At 39.9% G+C, this 16,651-nt stretch overlaps 1 protein-coding gene and 1 long non-coding RNA gene across 3 annotated transcripts; both read left to right on the plus strand.

The window, feature by feature from the left end:
- Positions 1–1,509: 1,509 nt before the first annotated feature.
- pwwp2b (PWWP domain containing 2B) lies at positions 1,510–12,348 on the plus strand. 2 transcript variants are annotated; one of them, XM_088013187.1, is made up of 3 exons: positions 1,510–1,953; positions 5,481–7,211; positions 10,879–12,348. In XM_088013187.1, the coding sequence occupies exons 1-3, from the start codon at positions 1,814–1,816 to the stop codon at positions 10,883–10,885; spliced, it is 1,878 nt and encodes a 625-aa protein (XP_087869313.1). In that variant the 5' UTR covers positions 1,510–1,813; the 3' UTR covers positions 10,886–12,348. The 2 variants fall into 2 exon arrangements, with proteins under 2 accessions (XP_087869313.1, XP_014853830.2); XM_014998344.2 differs by having other exon boundaries at positions 1,512–1,953; positions 5,481–7,215.
- A 1,320-nt stretch (positions 12,349–13,668) lies between these two features.
- LOC148155389 (uncharacterized) lies at positions 13,669–16,361 on the plus strand. The gene is made up of 4 exons (XR_015765467.1): positions 13,669–13,915; positions 14,474–14,671; positions 15,056–15,162; positions 15,757–16,361. It is a non-coding gene; the product is annotated as an uncharacterized LOC148155389 (long non-coding RNA).
- Positions 16,362–16,651: the final 290 nt, after the last annotated feature.

Genomic DNA, 16,651 nt, shown 5'->3' on the forward strand with positions numbered 1-16,651 from the left:
TGACTAGCCAATGTCTGGACATAAATCTTACTCAGATGCTGGGACATGACCTTAAATGGACCCAGAAAATGCCCGGTAGCACAGAAATAAACAGCCTGACCCAAAAAAAAGCACCACCAAATATAAAAATAAAACAGGTCACACATCCTCATATTTCGTGGGACCGCCTTTGATTTTGATTAGAACACACATTTGCTGTGGCATTGTTTCGATAAGCTTCTGAAATGTCACATTGTTTATTTCCATCCAGTGATGCATTAATTTTTCACCAAGATTTTGTATTAAAGACGGGAGAGATCAACCATTGTGGTAGATGATAAATCTGAGCTCGTCGGATCACACAACTTTCTTACATTTCTCTAAAGTCTAATCTTTATGCGCCTTAGCAAATTGTAGTCTTTATCTCCAGTTAGCCTCTCTGATCTGTGGTTTTCTTATGGTTACACATCTGTTCAATCTGAGTTCCTTTCACATTGCTAGTGATGAAAATGCTCTCATTTTCACTATTACACATTGAACTGAGTTCTGCTGTTGATTTTCTTTGATGTTACCAACCATGATCATTCAGGGGTTTTCCCCCTCAAAACAATGATTTCCTTCTATCCTTACAGTTTTTAATAATGCAATAAACAGTTCTCAACCCAATTTTTTATGCAATCTTCTTAGATGCCAATGATTTGACTCTTTTTAAACAGAGAAGCATTTTTTCCCCCACAATCACAGGATGTCTTTCCACCTGGTTGTTTAATGAAATGAGAAGCTGCTCATTACATCATCTGGGGTTAAATAACTTGTTGCCAGCTGAAAGATATTCGCCCAGGCAGTAATTATCCATACCTATTTGCTCAGTTAAATTACTTTACTTTGTTTTTTTTGGCCAGTGTGTAACATTAGAACACCACAACAGATTTTTAATTACATGTTTCTGATAGTGACTGAGTTAGTAAATGATATATTTAATTAAACTGAGTTAAAGAAAATAAGTTCACTTCTTACTCCCCTTCAAACAGATTAATGCTTATTATTACATTCTCGGTTATGCATGTTTTCTCTTGTCCTACTAGTTATTTGTTTTTTTGTTCTTTAAACCTGCTTTAAATAATTAAAAAATAAACATATTTTACTAGCTATTTCTGGGAGATATATCTAAAAGCTTTGTGGAATCAAAAAATAAAGACAATTTTTTTTTTGTACTTCTGTTTTCCTCTGCACTTCTCCACTGTAAACCTTGCAATTGTTAGGGTAAGTAAAGGTCATTTCAGAAAGTTGATAAAAAAAAAATAGCCTTTCGATTGCAACATAAGATGAATATATTTATAATTTATTTGATTTGAAGCATAAATATTCTATGGATTTAAAAATCCTGAAGCTGTTTTTTTTCTGAAAACAACACATTCTGTTCTATTGAGAAATTGTAAACATTTTAAAAGAATTGTTTATTCGTTGTACATTTCTTAGTAGCGCAACATTTTATAGATATTTCTTGATCTACTTGCAAAGTTGCCATTATTCTCTCAGCATGTGTAGCAGGGTGAGGTGAGCAGTAATGAACGGCATCAAACAGAGTGAGGCAGAGAAAAAGGCCAGGCCTCGTCTTGGGGAGATTTTTTTGCTCCTGTAGCACACAGAGCGTGATGTCAGCGGTGGCAGCGCTGTTGTAATGGACTTGGTGGGGGTGATGGCGTCATTTTCTGCCTTAGCGTAGCCTCCTGCTCTCGATAGCGAAGGGGGAGACGGATCTTAGGCCGACGCGACCGTGGCTCCCTTGGCCGGGAGCGAGTACCGCGGAGCCGGACAGAGCACCCCGGGAAACATGGAGGCTGCGGACGAGGAGCTGCGGGCCGGCTCTCGGGTACCTGTCACTATCGATCATGTTGTTAACGACACGCTGGTGGTGACGCTGACCTACCGAGAAAGGAGCTACACGGGGATATTACTCGATTCCAACAAAAAGTGAGTAATTTTATGGACTTTTTAATTTTTACCAGAAATTATTCTCTGCCATAGCGTGCTAACGGCTATCTGAAATGCTAGCTCCTTAGCTTTGTAGCAGCTAACTGGGCCCTCAGAAAAAAGACATGGGTTATTGTAGCTGACAGGGGAGCTAACGGCTAACTTTGGTGGCTAATCATAAACTGACATTTGACTTTACGTTATAAAACGGCAGAATATCAGTTTTCCGTTGTGAAAACACTGATTTCATTTTATAAGATTAGAGAGTGCAGTGATTGATAACTTATATTGTGCAGCAGCTACTGTTTCTGAATTCATCAATAGCTTATTGTTAGCCTTATCAAATGCTGAAGAAGCTCAAAGAAACTGAATAAAAGCAGGTCGGTGAATCAGACAGTGATGTGTTTATCCACACACATTGATTAAAATGACTTTTCTGCTGTGCCGTTTAAAATAACAAAAAGTATTTGTGTTAATTTGAGGTACATCCCAGGGACCTCTAGTTCATAAGAATCATGGAAAATTACAAATTTAATGGATCATTTGTCATGTTTGGCTGTTTGACTTAATCCAACTTGTAATAATCAGTGACCCTGGTTCTGTTTGGCATTGAAGGCCCTTCTCTGATTATAAGCACAGTCCTGCTCAAGTATAAGAAAAATAAAGGGGTCAAGACTATTGTGACATTATTATCTAATTATTTCATGTTTTTGTTTACCTCAACTGTCAGCTCTGTGTTGCGCACCTTAAAAGCCGATGGCTTACACTATTTATAGCCTAGCAGAATCAAAATCTGACCAGCTTTGGCCCTTCTTTATGCAACAGCTCAAGCTGCTCTGAGAACAAACTACTTAAATGAGGGAAAAAGAAGGCCTTGAAATAACCCGAAATAGACCTCTATTCCAGGCCTCTACAAAAACCAAATCTGACTCCTTCTTCCTTTTTGGCTTAGGGAAAATCATTTCCTCTCATTGTTTTTCTCTGCTTTTTAAAGATATCCTTGTGTATTCGTATCATTCAAACTAATCTCCACTATCTAGTTGCTGTATGCCAAGTGAAGTGCCAGCAGCTTTAGTGAATCACTGCTCGTCATATTGTGCGTCCTTGTGCTATGTTTAACAAGCACGGCCTGTTCCCTGTAACAGGCAGCACCGTTCGTGCGCTGTCAGTCGCAGTGGAGGTTAATATTTGGCAGCTTTGGGGCACGTATAGAAAGGTTTGAGAGGAACAAACATCGCCAGGAGACTATAACCCACCGAGCCATGCCAGCTCCTTCTCTCGGGGACGAAAATAGGCTCCCCAAATGTGTACTAATTAATAATCTCACTGCACAGGAGCCCTGAGTAGACGTGGATGCAAAAACAAACTGAAATCTCCTGGTTGCATCTCTGAATCCCGAGTGATTCATGGGATTGTTTTTGTTCAGTCAAATGTTGGGAAGGCGAGGAGGGGGAGCGCCTGGGCATCCTGTAGACTCTTTGTTTGCTGTCTCCTGACTACAGCAGCTCAGCCATGTTACTTTTTTGCCTGCCAGCCACCTCTTGATGACTTCTCGGCCGTTTGGCCTTCATTAGACATGTTTATCGATCCCAGGATATGAAAGAAGATGCGTACAATCAAGCAGGGAAAGTGGGTGATACTATTGCTCTGCTGTTGTAGCCTGAGGCATAAGGAGAGATTACTGCACGGCTCGCTCAGCAGAACCCAACCCCCACTCTATAAGAACTTTGAGAAGGCAGGTGACGAGCAGCGTGGTTCAGTCCTGTCGTAGAGAAACAGAACCGTTCACATTTCTCTTCTTTTTTTAGTTCTTTTGCTGCTTAGTTTTCTCTTGGACTATTTCAACACCTCCATTGACACTTAATAGCACCCTGGTAAAAATATGTGTAAACAACTTTAAAATAAATTAGTCTTTTATGGCAGCAGCTTCATCTCGCATGGAAAAAACAATCAAAACCAAACCTTTCATTTGATTGCATTCATTCAATTGGGGGGGAAAAATACACAATACAAAAAGAACTGGTGCCACACCTTTATTTGTATGCAACAAATGCTACAAAGGGCTTAAGAAAAATCCTACTTAACTTTTCTTTGTTTTAATGATCACAGCATCTCTAACCTTTTAATTATGAATTCATTACTTTTTGTGCCTTTGAGATATGACAAGACCAGAACCCTTCAAAACCAAACATGATATAGTTATAATTGAACACCTAAAATTTGAAACAACTAGAGGCAATATCAAAAATATCTTCATAGGTAATTATTGGTGATTTGTTGATAAGATTAGCATCTTGGGGCACGGTCTCATTAGCAACCATTAGATGACATCTACATCCCAGCTGGGTTTCTATTGAGACCATTGCACAAAGAATACAGAAACATTTGTCTGTCCTACCATCCCAAATTTAATTGTGTAGACTTGTCTACATTTACTTGTCAGACCCTGAGTCAGGACTGGGTAAAACCTCTTTTTTTTTATCCATAACTTTGAGTATAAAGTCAGGATGTAGTATTTTTATTTTCCAGTGGCCCTAATCCTGTTCTCTAGTCCACACATAGAGGAGTAGCTGTAAAGTCAATAACTAAATACATTTTTGCCAGTTGGTAATCTGCACTTAATTTCACTGCACTGGTTTAGAACTTTTGATCAGATTAATAAAACTGTAATCTATTCATGATTAGGTTTACCTTCTTATGGATTTTTGTGTATGAATTAGATGAGTTTCTTGTAAATAAGTTTGTACTGAATTAAACTTCAGTCAGATGAGAAGAAAAACTCCAGGTGGTGTAAAATACAGGATCAATATCTCACTAAGAATCTGATTGCCACTTTTCGGTATGGAGGAGGATTGGTTATGGTGTGGGCTGTGGGCTGCCCTGTGCTACGTTGGACTGTCGCACAGGGCATTCTGGGTAAATACAACCAAAACAAATGTGCGAGTCTAGCGCTAGGATTTGAAATGGCTCTTTTATCTTTTACCAAAGACAAAACAGAAATCCTACAATGGCTAAAATCTGACATTGCTTCATTTTTGCTTACATTTCAAGTTGCTCTCAGTGTCTCTTTCATAGGTTTTTATGTAGTTTCCTTCAGTGGTTTTTGGTGCAGCGCCACCACAGGCGAGGAGGGGAACAAGTTTTTCAAAGGGTTTGATTTGTTTGACACAGTGCAGTGTGAAAGTGAACTGCAGCAGCTGAAAATGCAACAAATGTTTTAACTTTGGTCCCCAATCTGAGTCTAACGGATGATCTGGAGTGAAAACCCCTAAATCAAATCTGGTGGTCTTTCTCGGACAGTTGAAGGATGTTTTAGTGATGTTTGGCTGCCTCAACACCGAATTGGCTCAGAAAAGATTAAACCAGCCATTACTCAACGTTCTATACAAAAAAATTCTCAATTTAAAGTTTGAGAGCTTATGCTACTGCCATAAAAGATTTATTTATTGTACTGCTTTTATGTGTGCCAATGTACATTTCTGATATGCAAGTAATTTACACTATTGTGTTTCTTTTCTGGACTTTAGGACTGGACTCTTCTGTCTGCCAGATTTCACAGCTAAACTTGGTGATTGCCCCATCACGAAGCCAGACTGTGAAATCCCAGAAATCTTGAACGAGGAGCCGGTTACTAAATCTCCGAGCCAGGCCTCACACAGACCAAAGGATGAAAACTCGGTTCCTGAAAGCAGCGAACCGACAGCACCTCTGCGTCCACCCTGCCCCATCCCCACGCCCGTGCCAGCCGGACAGACTCCTTTCCCTCCTTATTTTGAAGGAGCACCGTTCCCTCCGCCTTTATGGGTGCGCCACACCTACAGCCAGTGGGTACCTCAACCCCCTCCGCGACCAATCAAGAGGAAGAAGAGGCGGTCGCGAGAGCCGGGACGCATGACCATCAGCACCATTCGACTGCGGCCGCGGCAGGTTCTGTGTGAAAAGTGTAAAAACACACTTAATAGCGACGAGGACAGCAAAGACGGCATTAGCAACACTAAGACTTCTAGAAAAGAGAATACTCTGCAGAGTGACGATGACGGGGATTATAAGGACAACCCGGCGAAGCTGTCGAGAAAAGAGGACGTCATCACAACGAAGGACGCTAAAAGACGAGAAAACGCCCCTGTCCTCGACGGCAAGCGCTTCCGAAAGGACAAAAGGGGCGAGGCTGAGGTTGAGAAATACGCAGCAAGTGATGTTATCCCTCACAGCCCTGTCATAAAGATTTCCTACAGCACTCCACAGGGGAAGGGGGAGGTCATGAAGATCCCATCCCGGGTGCATGGCTCAATCAAACCCTTCTGCCCAAAACAGCTGGTGCAGAACGGCGTGGGAGGAAATGGCAAGAGGTCCACGGACGCCACCAAGGACCAGCGGCACATTTTGGACGCCACTAGGTCTGGCCTCACTGTCTCTATTCCAAAACTCAAACTAACCCGACCTTTCACAACGGTGAACCAAGGCTCGTCCTGTCCAAAGATCCGATTGAGACCGCCGCAGAGCCAGGGAGAGGAGACCATGATGGAGTACGAGGCGGAACTGGTTGGGGGCAGCCGGAGACGGAGCCCCAGGGGGCCCGGTTCCTGCATCCCCCACTCTGAAGACTCTGGGGAGGGGAAGAACTCGTTGGAGTTGTGGTCAGGGAGTTCTGGGGAGGAGGCAGACCGCAACCACAGCGACCTGACCCTCCTGATCAACTTCCGGAAGCGCAAAGCGGACTCATCCAGCCTATCCGTGTGCAGCAGCGACAGCCTGGACGAGTCCAAGTCCTTCAGCTCCGAAGGGACGTCGCCAGAGCTGTGCGACCTAGCACCGGGCGAAGACCTGTCCGTCACCTCGTCTTCCGTGACGCCGCGCGAGGATTGCAAGACGGTGCCGCCGCTCACGGTGCGCCTCCACACCCGCAGCATGACGAAGTGCGTAACAGAGGAGGGCCACGCCGTGGCGGTGGGCGACATAGTGTGGGGGAAGATCCACGGCTTCCCCTGGTGGCCGGCCCGCGTGCTCAGCATCAGCGGCACCCGGAAACAGGAGTCCGACGGCTGCGAGGCCCAGTGGCCCCAGGCCAAGGTGGCGTGGTTCGGCTCGCCCACCACCTCCCAGCTGTCCGTAGCCAAGCTGTCGCCCTTCAGAGAGCTCTTCAGGTCCCGCTTCAACCGCAAGAAGAAAGGGATGTACAGGAGAGCCATCTTGGAGGCGGCCAAGGCCGTGGGTCACATGGGACCAGAGATTACGTCACTGCTTTCCCACTGCGACACGTAGGTCAGTCCCAGTTCATACAGGAGCAGTTAGCTCAGTTAAGATCTCACAGACAACACAACTGTATAAAATCAGCACCTTCGCTTAAAAAAAAAGTCAGCACCTCCGCCTAAAAAAAAAAAGTCAGCACCTCCGCCTAAAAAAAAAAGTCAGCACCTCCGCCTAAAAAAAAAAGTCAGCACCTCCGCCTAAAAAAAAAAAGTCAGCACCTCCGCCTAAAAAAAATAGCAGCTCATCCTTAAAAATCAGCGCCTTCTCAATAAAAAAAATCAACACTTCTACCTTAAAATGATCAGCACCTCCAATGAATAAATAGAGAAAATAAAACAGTGCTAATGCCAGCAGGGATTTGAACACTATTGAGTTGTTGGAAGCAGGAATGGTTAAAGAGTCTAAACAGAAAAGTCCCACATTTTCCCGTCTGGCTGCATTTCTGGCCAATATTTGTTGTGCTTATTCAAACAGTTCCGAAGTATTAAGGTCTAGAAAAACATAGTTTGATTAGTTTAGTCTGCATCGCTGTGGAAAAAAGAAGATTGTGAAGAGAAGGATGTTTTTTCAAAAAGGAGTCATTTCTCTTATTTAAGCATTGAAACTCATAATTTAGACTTTTCAACCAGAAAGCAGATATTTTAGTTCAGACGGTGAAACCTATCGTTGGATGAGCCAGTCCAGATTTGACGTCCTGAGTGGGACAGATTTGGAGACGGAGCTTATCTGCATTTGTCAGCTAACTTTAGCACAGTGTTGTTTGATGATCTGAGGAACATACAGATGATGAACCTGCATTTCCACAGTAAACATTTTCTACTTAAATGTTATAAGAGCCTCAGGAACCAGAAGTTTTAAATTTTAACATGGAAATTGTGTAAAAAAACAAAACGACTCCATCCTGGTCAGTAAAAACCTGATCAGTTCTTCTCTAGTTAATTTGTTCTTTAACTGATTCTAAGATGATCTAAATCCAACTTCAAGAGTTCAGTCAACATTCAGCTGTTATGTAACATTTTGTTATGTTAAGTGTAGCTTGTTCCAGCCCACACTTTGTAGATTTACCTTTCGATAAATCACAGCTACAGCTGTTTTTGAGATTTATCATCTAAAGCAAAGGTGTTCAAAGTGAGGCTCGGGGGCTATTTGTGGCCCTGGACTGATTTTGTTTGGCCCTCTAACCACAATTCAAGAATACATTAAATGAACTAGGACAAAACTACGTTTAAATTCAAATCTACTTACAAAGATGTTAATTTGACACAAAGTGATCGTATTTTCCAAGCTCTCTTTTTGTTGTCATGTCATGGTAACCTGGACCACATCTACATATTGACTTGTACTCTGAAGTACACCAAATCTGCTTTTATTTGCTGTGTTAAAACTTGGCTAAATACAGAAGTGTTTTCAGATGCAGACTGACTTGGATCCTGTTTTTATTGCTGAGAACAGGCAAAATATTGTTTCAGTTTTCTTCAGTCGAGCCCAAAATAATAAGCAGACTGGATGCCTCTTAACTTCTTCTTCAAGGTTCAAAGAGTTTCTGTCATTTCAGCACGTTAAAACATGAGGTGGAACGAAACTCTGATCCCAGTTTAAGCCTCATAACATTAATAAAAGGTATAAAATAAAATTTCAAAAAACTAACTAGTATAAGTAGCAAAATTAGTTGGAAACTTGGATTCTCAGTTGGATTTAGACCTGGACTTTGACTAGGCTGTTGTAACATGACAATGTTTTAATGGCAGTTATGTGTTGTACTGTTGGAAGATGAACATGATGTATGGCCTGCAACTGAGGATTATTTTAGGAATCAATATATCAATTTCATCCCTATTTGAATGTCTGACAGAAACTTTAATTTTGATCTCATCTGGCTGAGATTCAAGCGTGGAATTTAGTTTTGATATTTTTGAACTTCCTCCCTGACCCGTCTGCTGTGCTGCTTTGTCTTCATGATGCCGTTTGTTCTCCAACGAACAAATAAGACACAGGTGGACCTCGTTTACCAGTCAGCAGACTTCTGAAGGCAGCTAATCTGGATTTTATTCAGGGATGTCAGTGAAGTTAACTGCCACATAAAATCCCAGCCAAATACGGAACAGAATAAGTTCTGTTTTTGCAAGGTATCACTGATTTTTGGAGCCATAAAAAAAAAAAAAAAAAGCAGAGTTATTGCGTCTTGCTGTCGTTTAAGTACTTTTAAATCCAGAGAGCAGATTCAGCCAAGTTAAATCTGCTGAACTGCATAAGCATGTGGTTTCAGTTGTGTGTCAAAAGCACTTTGTCATGCGTCTGTTCTGAGCTCCTTCCTCTGGTTTCTGGGGGTTAGTGACCGAGAAAACGCAGCTGCTGCACAAGCAGCAAGCGCAGGTCTTTGACGCGCACTTCAACGTGAAAGCCTGTCGTGTTTACAGAGGCAGGCCTGCGTTTTCCAGCTCCTTTATTTGCTCTGTTGTGAGGACAAACTGAAAAGGAACTGAGACTGGCCTCTATTAGCTGCTTTTTTCCAGGCATCATACAGGAAGCGCTTCTCTTGATTCCTCGGCCACATAACGGCCCGAAGCGGTGGGAAAAGCTGCTGACGTTCACCTCAGAGTTCCTCCATGTTAAAAATGTCACAATTTACCGACCTGCTAAAATTTTCATACCCATTCTGGTCACTTTATATCCACAAACCTCAGTCTATACAAGGATTTTATGTAAAAGAGACACAAAGTAAATCCAGTCCATCTGTGTCTAATCTGACCTGAGTGTAAATCCAGATGTTCCCTGAAGGTGAAGGAGGTTTTTAAATGAACAAACGGCATCATGACGACCGAGGCGATGAAACTTGGTGGTGGCAGCATCATGCTGTGGGGAGGGTTTTCTTCAGGAGTTGATGTAAAGATGAATGGAGCTTCAAATAATTGCTTGAAGTCATGATGCTTCAAGTACTTATTGTTTTAATATTATTTTGACAAGTAATTGGATAAAAATTTGGCACGTTCAGCCTATTTTTCATTTAACCTCTTAAACCTTTGAATACAAAATTAGAAATGGATTAAAAGGTGCAAATACACAAATTATTTATGTGCCTTTTTAAATACAAAATTGAACATTTTGTTGCCTAAAATACAATAACGTCTTTAATGAACGTTTGATCATTTATAGCAAAGGATGCAGCTAAAAAACTACTTCTAATGTCAACTGGAAAAGCCATTTTGTTTGATTTAACATTAATACACTGTAGAGAATAATCTTAATTATTTTTTTGTATTAACAGATTAATTGTTAGATAGCAAAAGTTGCTTATTTTTACATTTCATTTACAGAATTTGAAGCTCTGCATATTTACAGATTTTTTTTTATCTTAAAATTCAAAATGTTTACATTTGTAGAAGGCAAATTCCTGTTTTTTTTTCAGGAATTTGCCTTTTTTGAGTCTGTACACTCCAGTTAACAATTAATTGATTACTAAATGAATTGAGGTTTATTTCAATAATTGATTAACTCAATTAATTGTTTGAGCCGTAGATGGAGCTACATGCAAACCTTTAACAGGTGAAAATTGTTTGTCATTACTTTATCTATCAGAAAATCCCATTAAAATACTCTCACCTGAGTGGTTGAAGCTTGATTAAAGGAGCGTAAATAGTTCATTGCTGATTGGGTTTGTCTGTATTTGTCCTGCAGAGGCTGAGGACCAAACGGACGTCTCCGAGGTTTTTCTGGATTCTCAGACTCGGTCATCAAAGCCCGGGAGTGGGAGTACGTGCCGTTGCCATGGCTACTATTTATATACCTGTTTTTTTGTTTTGTTTTGTTTTTTTCACAAGGCTGGCAGAAGATGGATTATTATTATTATTATTATTATTATTGTTATTGAAACTGGATAAGGGAGCAAAAATGGAAAAAACAAACAAAAAAAATAACAAAAGACCAGGAATCTCATGGGTCTTCTATGAACTCTGAACTTTTTGTTATTTTCTAGGTTTTATCATATTTCTATAGAGCCGCATAACAAACACTACATGGACCCAAATGTATTTATTCTCCTTCAGTACTCCTTCCCTGATAGTTTTTTGGAAAACCCTTCTAGTTTGCTGCTGTTTTTCCACGTCTGAAAGTCTTACTCTTCACTTTTGAAAATGTGAACGCTCCAGACAGCAACATTCGGAGGATGCGTTCGGACCGAAGTCCAGAGTCAGTCGCGTCTGTCCCCCCAGCCCCGTTTCAGTTCTTAACTAGTCAGATATCCTGAAAACCATCTTTACATTTAATTATTTAAAGTGACACATTTTAAAGGAAAAAAAAGCACTTTATCTGTACCTTGGTGGCCTGCTGTGAGCTCACTGTCTGAAACGCTATTGAGAGATACAACCTCGATAGTCGGCAGCGGAGCGCAGAAGTCTTTGTGGTCGACTATCTATGGCCTTGGAGATACAAAACTAAAACCCTATTTTTTTGTTTCTTATTTTATTTTAAAAGTTAAATCCATAAGAAAACCAGACAAAATGTTTTTGTTTTTCTTGACACTCACTACAAAAACAGATCCACTGGTGAACATTTGTCAACACCCCCCCCCCCCCCCCCGCCCATGCATCATCAGTTAAAGCTTTATGAATTACTTTCATTCAGAGGAAAAAATACAAATAAATACCATGCTGTAAGAATACTGTGAATTCAGCTGCTGACTGGGACTGAAGGACAAACAAAGCAAAAAGCTGGCTTGCAACTCGTCGCAGTATTTCGGGCGAAATGGCGACTGCAGCACTGGCTTTTAGTGACTTTTAGCGTTGTAAATCCAGTGCAGTGAAGCGGTCAGTATTTAAGAGTTAACCGAAGATTGCACAGGCACGACTCCTTTCTTCCAGCCCAGAACCGGAAAAGCAGGCTCAGTTTAGGTGACAGAATTATAATTATTAATATTATTATTATTTTTCAAAAAGAGCTGCTCCCTTCTTCCTGTTTTGATAATCTTCGTTGTGAAGCTGTTGTCAGGCGCAGCTGGAGTGTACGCCTGAGAAGGAAGGCGGTCGTCTTCCCATGGATGAGCAACATGGCCGTTTACTGCTGCCCACGTCAGTCAATGCTATTGACTACTTTCTTTTCTTTTTTTTTTTTTTTTACCTGTACTGTACATAAAATAAAATATACAAGCAATATTGGTGCAGTTGTGTATAATTTGTGGCTATTAAAAAGGTCTTAAAACATAAAAAAGAGACTTTTAAAGTGATGCTTTATAAGCAAATATTATGGTTAATATGAATTCAAATTAATATATTGCGTTAGAAAAAAATTTTTTCACGGTTGTCCAGCTCTGTGACGTATAACGGTTATTGTAGACAGAAAAAATAAGTTAATTTCTGCCAAAAAAGTTTAAAAAAAATTAGATTAATCTCAGAAATTTTCTAGAAAAAAAGAAAATTTCTGAATTTAAAAAGTAAAACTTTTGCCTCAAATTTTGGGATTAATCTCTGAAATTTATGAGAAAAAAAACATGGAAATTTCTGAGTTTCAAAATTTTAAAATGAGTTTTGAAACTCAAATTTCCAGATTTTTTTATAAAATTTCAGAGATTAATCTCAAACTTAGTTTTTGGATAAATTGCAGAAGGCCATTAATGAAGCTTAATGTTTTTATTCCTGTATCCAAATAATATTGGAAAGTTTAGTGGAAGAAAAAGTTGCACAAACAGCTGGAGTTGGTGTTTTAAAAGCAGCCACTGACAGAGCTATCCAGGAAGTGGACCACAAATGTCACATTGTGTTAAGCTTCAGCAGAACCACAATCATGAATTAACAGATAAAAACTTAAAACATATTTTATAATATTCTAATTTAATAAGATAGATTAATACTTTTTCCTCAATAACTTATTAAACATGTCTCTTATTTGAGTTTCTGAACCCAGGCAAAAAAGTAAATATTGGTGAAATGTAAAAGAAACAACTACAATTTTGACTTTTAATTTTAAAACACTGTAATTTTAAACTGTTATTAAATTTGTTGTATAGAATCTCCCTCTTTTTGCAAAAATATTAAACTCAGTATGGATTGGTTTATCCCTTATCAGAATTATATAAAACTTGCAAGGGTTTTGGAGAAAAGGGTTATAAAAAGGCTGTTCTTTACTGTTTTTATTATACTAAATGTACTAAAAACAAAATTTGTAGGTTTGGCATCTGGACAATAAACTGCTCTCATACCAGGCATTTATTAATCGTGTGTAAGGCATGTAAACTTCTTGGGTTGTTATTGTAAAATGAAATATTTATTGGAGATAAAAGCCAGATGTTTCTCATGGGTGCATTCCCTGAATTATATCAGCAAATACTTTGCTTAAATGGGAAAATGCCTCTGATTAATGATGAGTGGGCTGTTCATTCAACCAACTAAAAAGATATTAATCTAATCCAGAACTCAAGAAGCACTCTGAAAATTGGGGCATGTGTCCATGTTTGAATCTTCAACCAACACAAACTCAAATATTAGACTGCATAGAGGGGAGATACAAAGATCTAAAGGTCTCCAAAACGACCAGAGACCTTAACTTTTCCATTTCTGATACCGTTAGGAAACCAGCCAATCAGGCAGCTCCATTTTTTTTTCTCTTGGCGCTGATTGGCTGTATTCTCTTAAGCGGAAATACAGAAGGCTGTAGCTGTTACCTTCTGCGGCAGCGCCAAGACCATTTGACGGATTTCTTGCGGTTGTTAATGCATATTAAGGTATATTTGGTGGTCAAACGATTAAAATAGACAGCTATAAGTGTTTTTAGATGGAGTCTGAAGTATTAGCGGATTTTAGCTATTCGCGGGTGGATAACCCTGCGAATAGCAGGGCTTCAATAACGCTTGTTTGTCTTTTTTAGCGCAGTATTTTGGAGCTGTATAGTGTCGTATTTTCTTCAAGTTGACTTGACATTGAAGCCAAGAAGCCTTTTTTATTGCTATTACTATGAGTTGAAGTTAGTTTTATAGTAACTAAAGTGCTTTAGTCTGATGACACCAAACTTAACGTAGCAGTTGGGCCTGTTACTTTTTAATTTCTTGCTAGGTTTCAGATTGTTAAACAAGGGCTGCTGCTTTGGCTTCTATTTCCATGTGGAAATAATTTTACATTTTTCTAAAATGTTGAAAGGACTCATTTTCCAGTGCAGCAGGTTATGACAGATGAGATAACCTCCATTTTGTTTGTTGTTTCTCCCTTACTCCACACCCCTCAACACATCCAGAAAGCTGATCCGTGTCAGACGTGTTGATTTGTTGTCTCCTTGCTTTAAATAGGACTGGTTAGATATGTCTGTTGCATAACCAGTCTGTGCAGCACAGAGGATAGGATGGTCAGAGTGAAGTGACCCATGCCTGGCGATGTTCAGGCCGGATCCTTTCAGCTCTTGGTTCAATCCTTCCCCCACAAACCCACCTCACAGCTGTTTCCCGAGGACCGAGGCCCAAAGTAAACGAACCAGTGAGGCCTGAATGGTGGGTGTCACAATGGATAGTCTAGAAATAAACCAGTTTGAGCTTTAAAGGTCAACACTATCTCAGCTACCACCTGTAATGTATCTGGGCTCATTCATTGGATCCTTCTGTTGACTAATTTCTTCTGTTAGATGATATTTTTGTTTGCCTGGTTTTAAAACACCAGGGATAACAGTTTCATATTTACCAGTAACCTTAGTAGGAAGTAAAAAAAAAAAATACCTGAAACTGTGACAAAACGTGCTTCAGTCTCATGAAACCAAACTTGAACTTGGCCATAATTTCAAAAGCTACATTTGGCACAAAAACAGCTCTTAAGCATAACCAAAAGAGCTCCATGAACCACTGTGAAACAATATTATTAACTGGGGTTACTTTTTTCAGATGGAGCCGAGTTTTTCTTCAAGATGGATAAAGTTATGAATTGTTCAAAACCCTTGTGGTTCCAGAAAACTGGATATGAAGAGGAAATGTACATTTTTGGCATCACAGTGAGTAGAAGCATAAACACAAACGAACAAGAGTAACTTCATGAAAGTAATACTGAAGATCTGGAAATGCTTAGCCATGGTTTCATAACTAAATTTGACAGAAAAAAACAAGTTTGAGTGAAGTAAACTGGTGAGGTTTGAATGCAAATGTAAAAAGCAGGAAGTGTACCATAGTGCAAGGCATTCTGGGTAAAAAACAAAACAAAACAAAAGGAACTGTTCGTGGTCTTTTACCAATAAATCTGTATTTATCTTCAGATTCCTCAAAATGAAGATTTTATATTTTTTATATATTCATCAGCATTTTCTTCTGCAAAGTCTTAAAAAATGAGAGAAACAAATAATTAAATTTCCATTAATTGATGCATTGCACTAAAAGCTCCAGTGTTTTCAGTACAGCATGTCCTAACCACGCAGGATTGAACAGGAGTCCCAGTGTTGACATGAAAACAAGCGCACCTTTGCACATGCTTTCACAACAAACATGCTCTGCTTTGGGGTAATCTCGGAGTTTCCTGGAGTCGACATGGAACCACATCTTTCATTCATTATAACATCTCAGTAAAACATTCCCTGTGTTCCTCTCATGGACAGATGTGCACTGGAAAATAAAGTTGCATCACTCCTTCCCCCAACATCTTCCTCCTTCATGGATCAGCGGAGCCTAAATCTGGAACAAAGACGGGGGAAAAAAATACGAGACACATGGCAGCGAGATGCTGTGTGCAATTACTGCTAATGATATGCCTCCATGCAAGCTGCGGCCTTAATTAACTTTGCAGGAAGCCAGGCCTGTGCGAGCTCAGCGTGAGGGGATGCAGACCCAGAACTTGAAGCCAAAGCTAAGAAAGCACACCTGTCCTTGACGTTGCTCAGACAAATACGCCTGTTATCCCAGATTAGACCTGTTGGGTGGTCCTGAGTGAAGAGTAACATGATACGGATGTTGGGGGTTTTATCCTGCAAAACGGAGCTAAAACTGAGGCTCGCACAAGAAGTTCTGGTCGGGATGAGGCTAACTGGTAGTGGCAGGGGTGGATCTTAAAATGGAACCAGAGGAACGAGGACAATTACATGCTGCGTTTCCATTACAAGTGCTCAAGACTTTGTCTGTATTCCACTAATGTCGGCAAAAACACAATTTTGCAATATGGTGTTTCTACTAAATAAGACAAATAATTAAAATGACACATGAATAAGTTTGTTCACGTGATGCGTCATTAAAAAACACACCGCACAATCTTTCTCTTCCCACTTCCTGTCGTCTTCTTCGTCTTTTCTGCCAGGAGTAACATCTGGTTGTTGATCACATGACTCACATGATGCAAAAAAAAAAATTGTTTCCATTGCAGTTTTGCGAAATACACAAATTTTGATAAAGCTCAAAATCATCATCCTAGCGCCAAACCTTTTGATGGAAAAATATGTTTTTTCTATTTAGCAGATTTATTTTCGTAATTTTACAATTCCCAATTATATGGTCAATGGA

Source organism: Poecilia mexicana, unplaced genomic scaffold (genome assembly GCF_051168715.1).
Source record: "Poecilia mexicana isolate PSO_F unplaced genomic scaffold, ASM5116871v1 scaffold_15, whole genome shotgun sequence".
Classification (NCBI taxonomy): Eukaryota; Metazoa; Chordata; class Actinopteri; order Cyprinodontiformes; family Poeciliidae; genus Poecilia; species Poecilia mexicana.

Excerpts from the sequence above, each read along its gene's own strand:
- pwwp2b (XM_088013187.1), top strand. The coding sequence starts at position 1,814 with ATGGAGGCTGCGGACGAGGAGCTGCGGGCCGGCTCTCGGGTACCTGTC. Across the intron at positions 1,954-5,480 it reads TTACTCGATTCCAACAAAAA|GACTGGACTCTTCTGTCTGC; the intron begins GTGAGTAATTTT and ends TCTGGACTTTAG.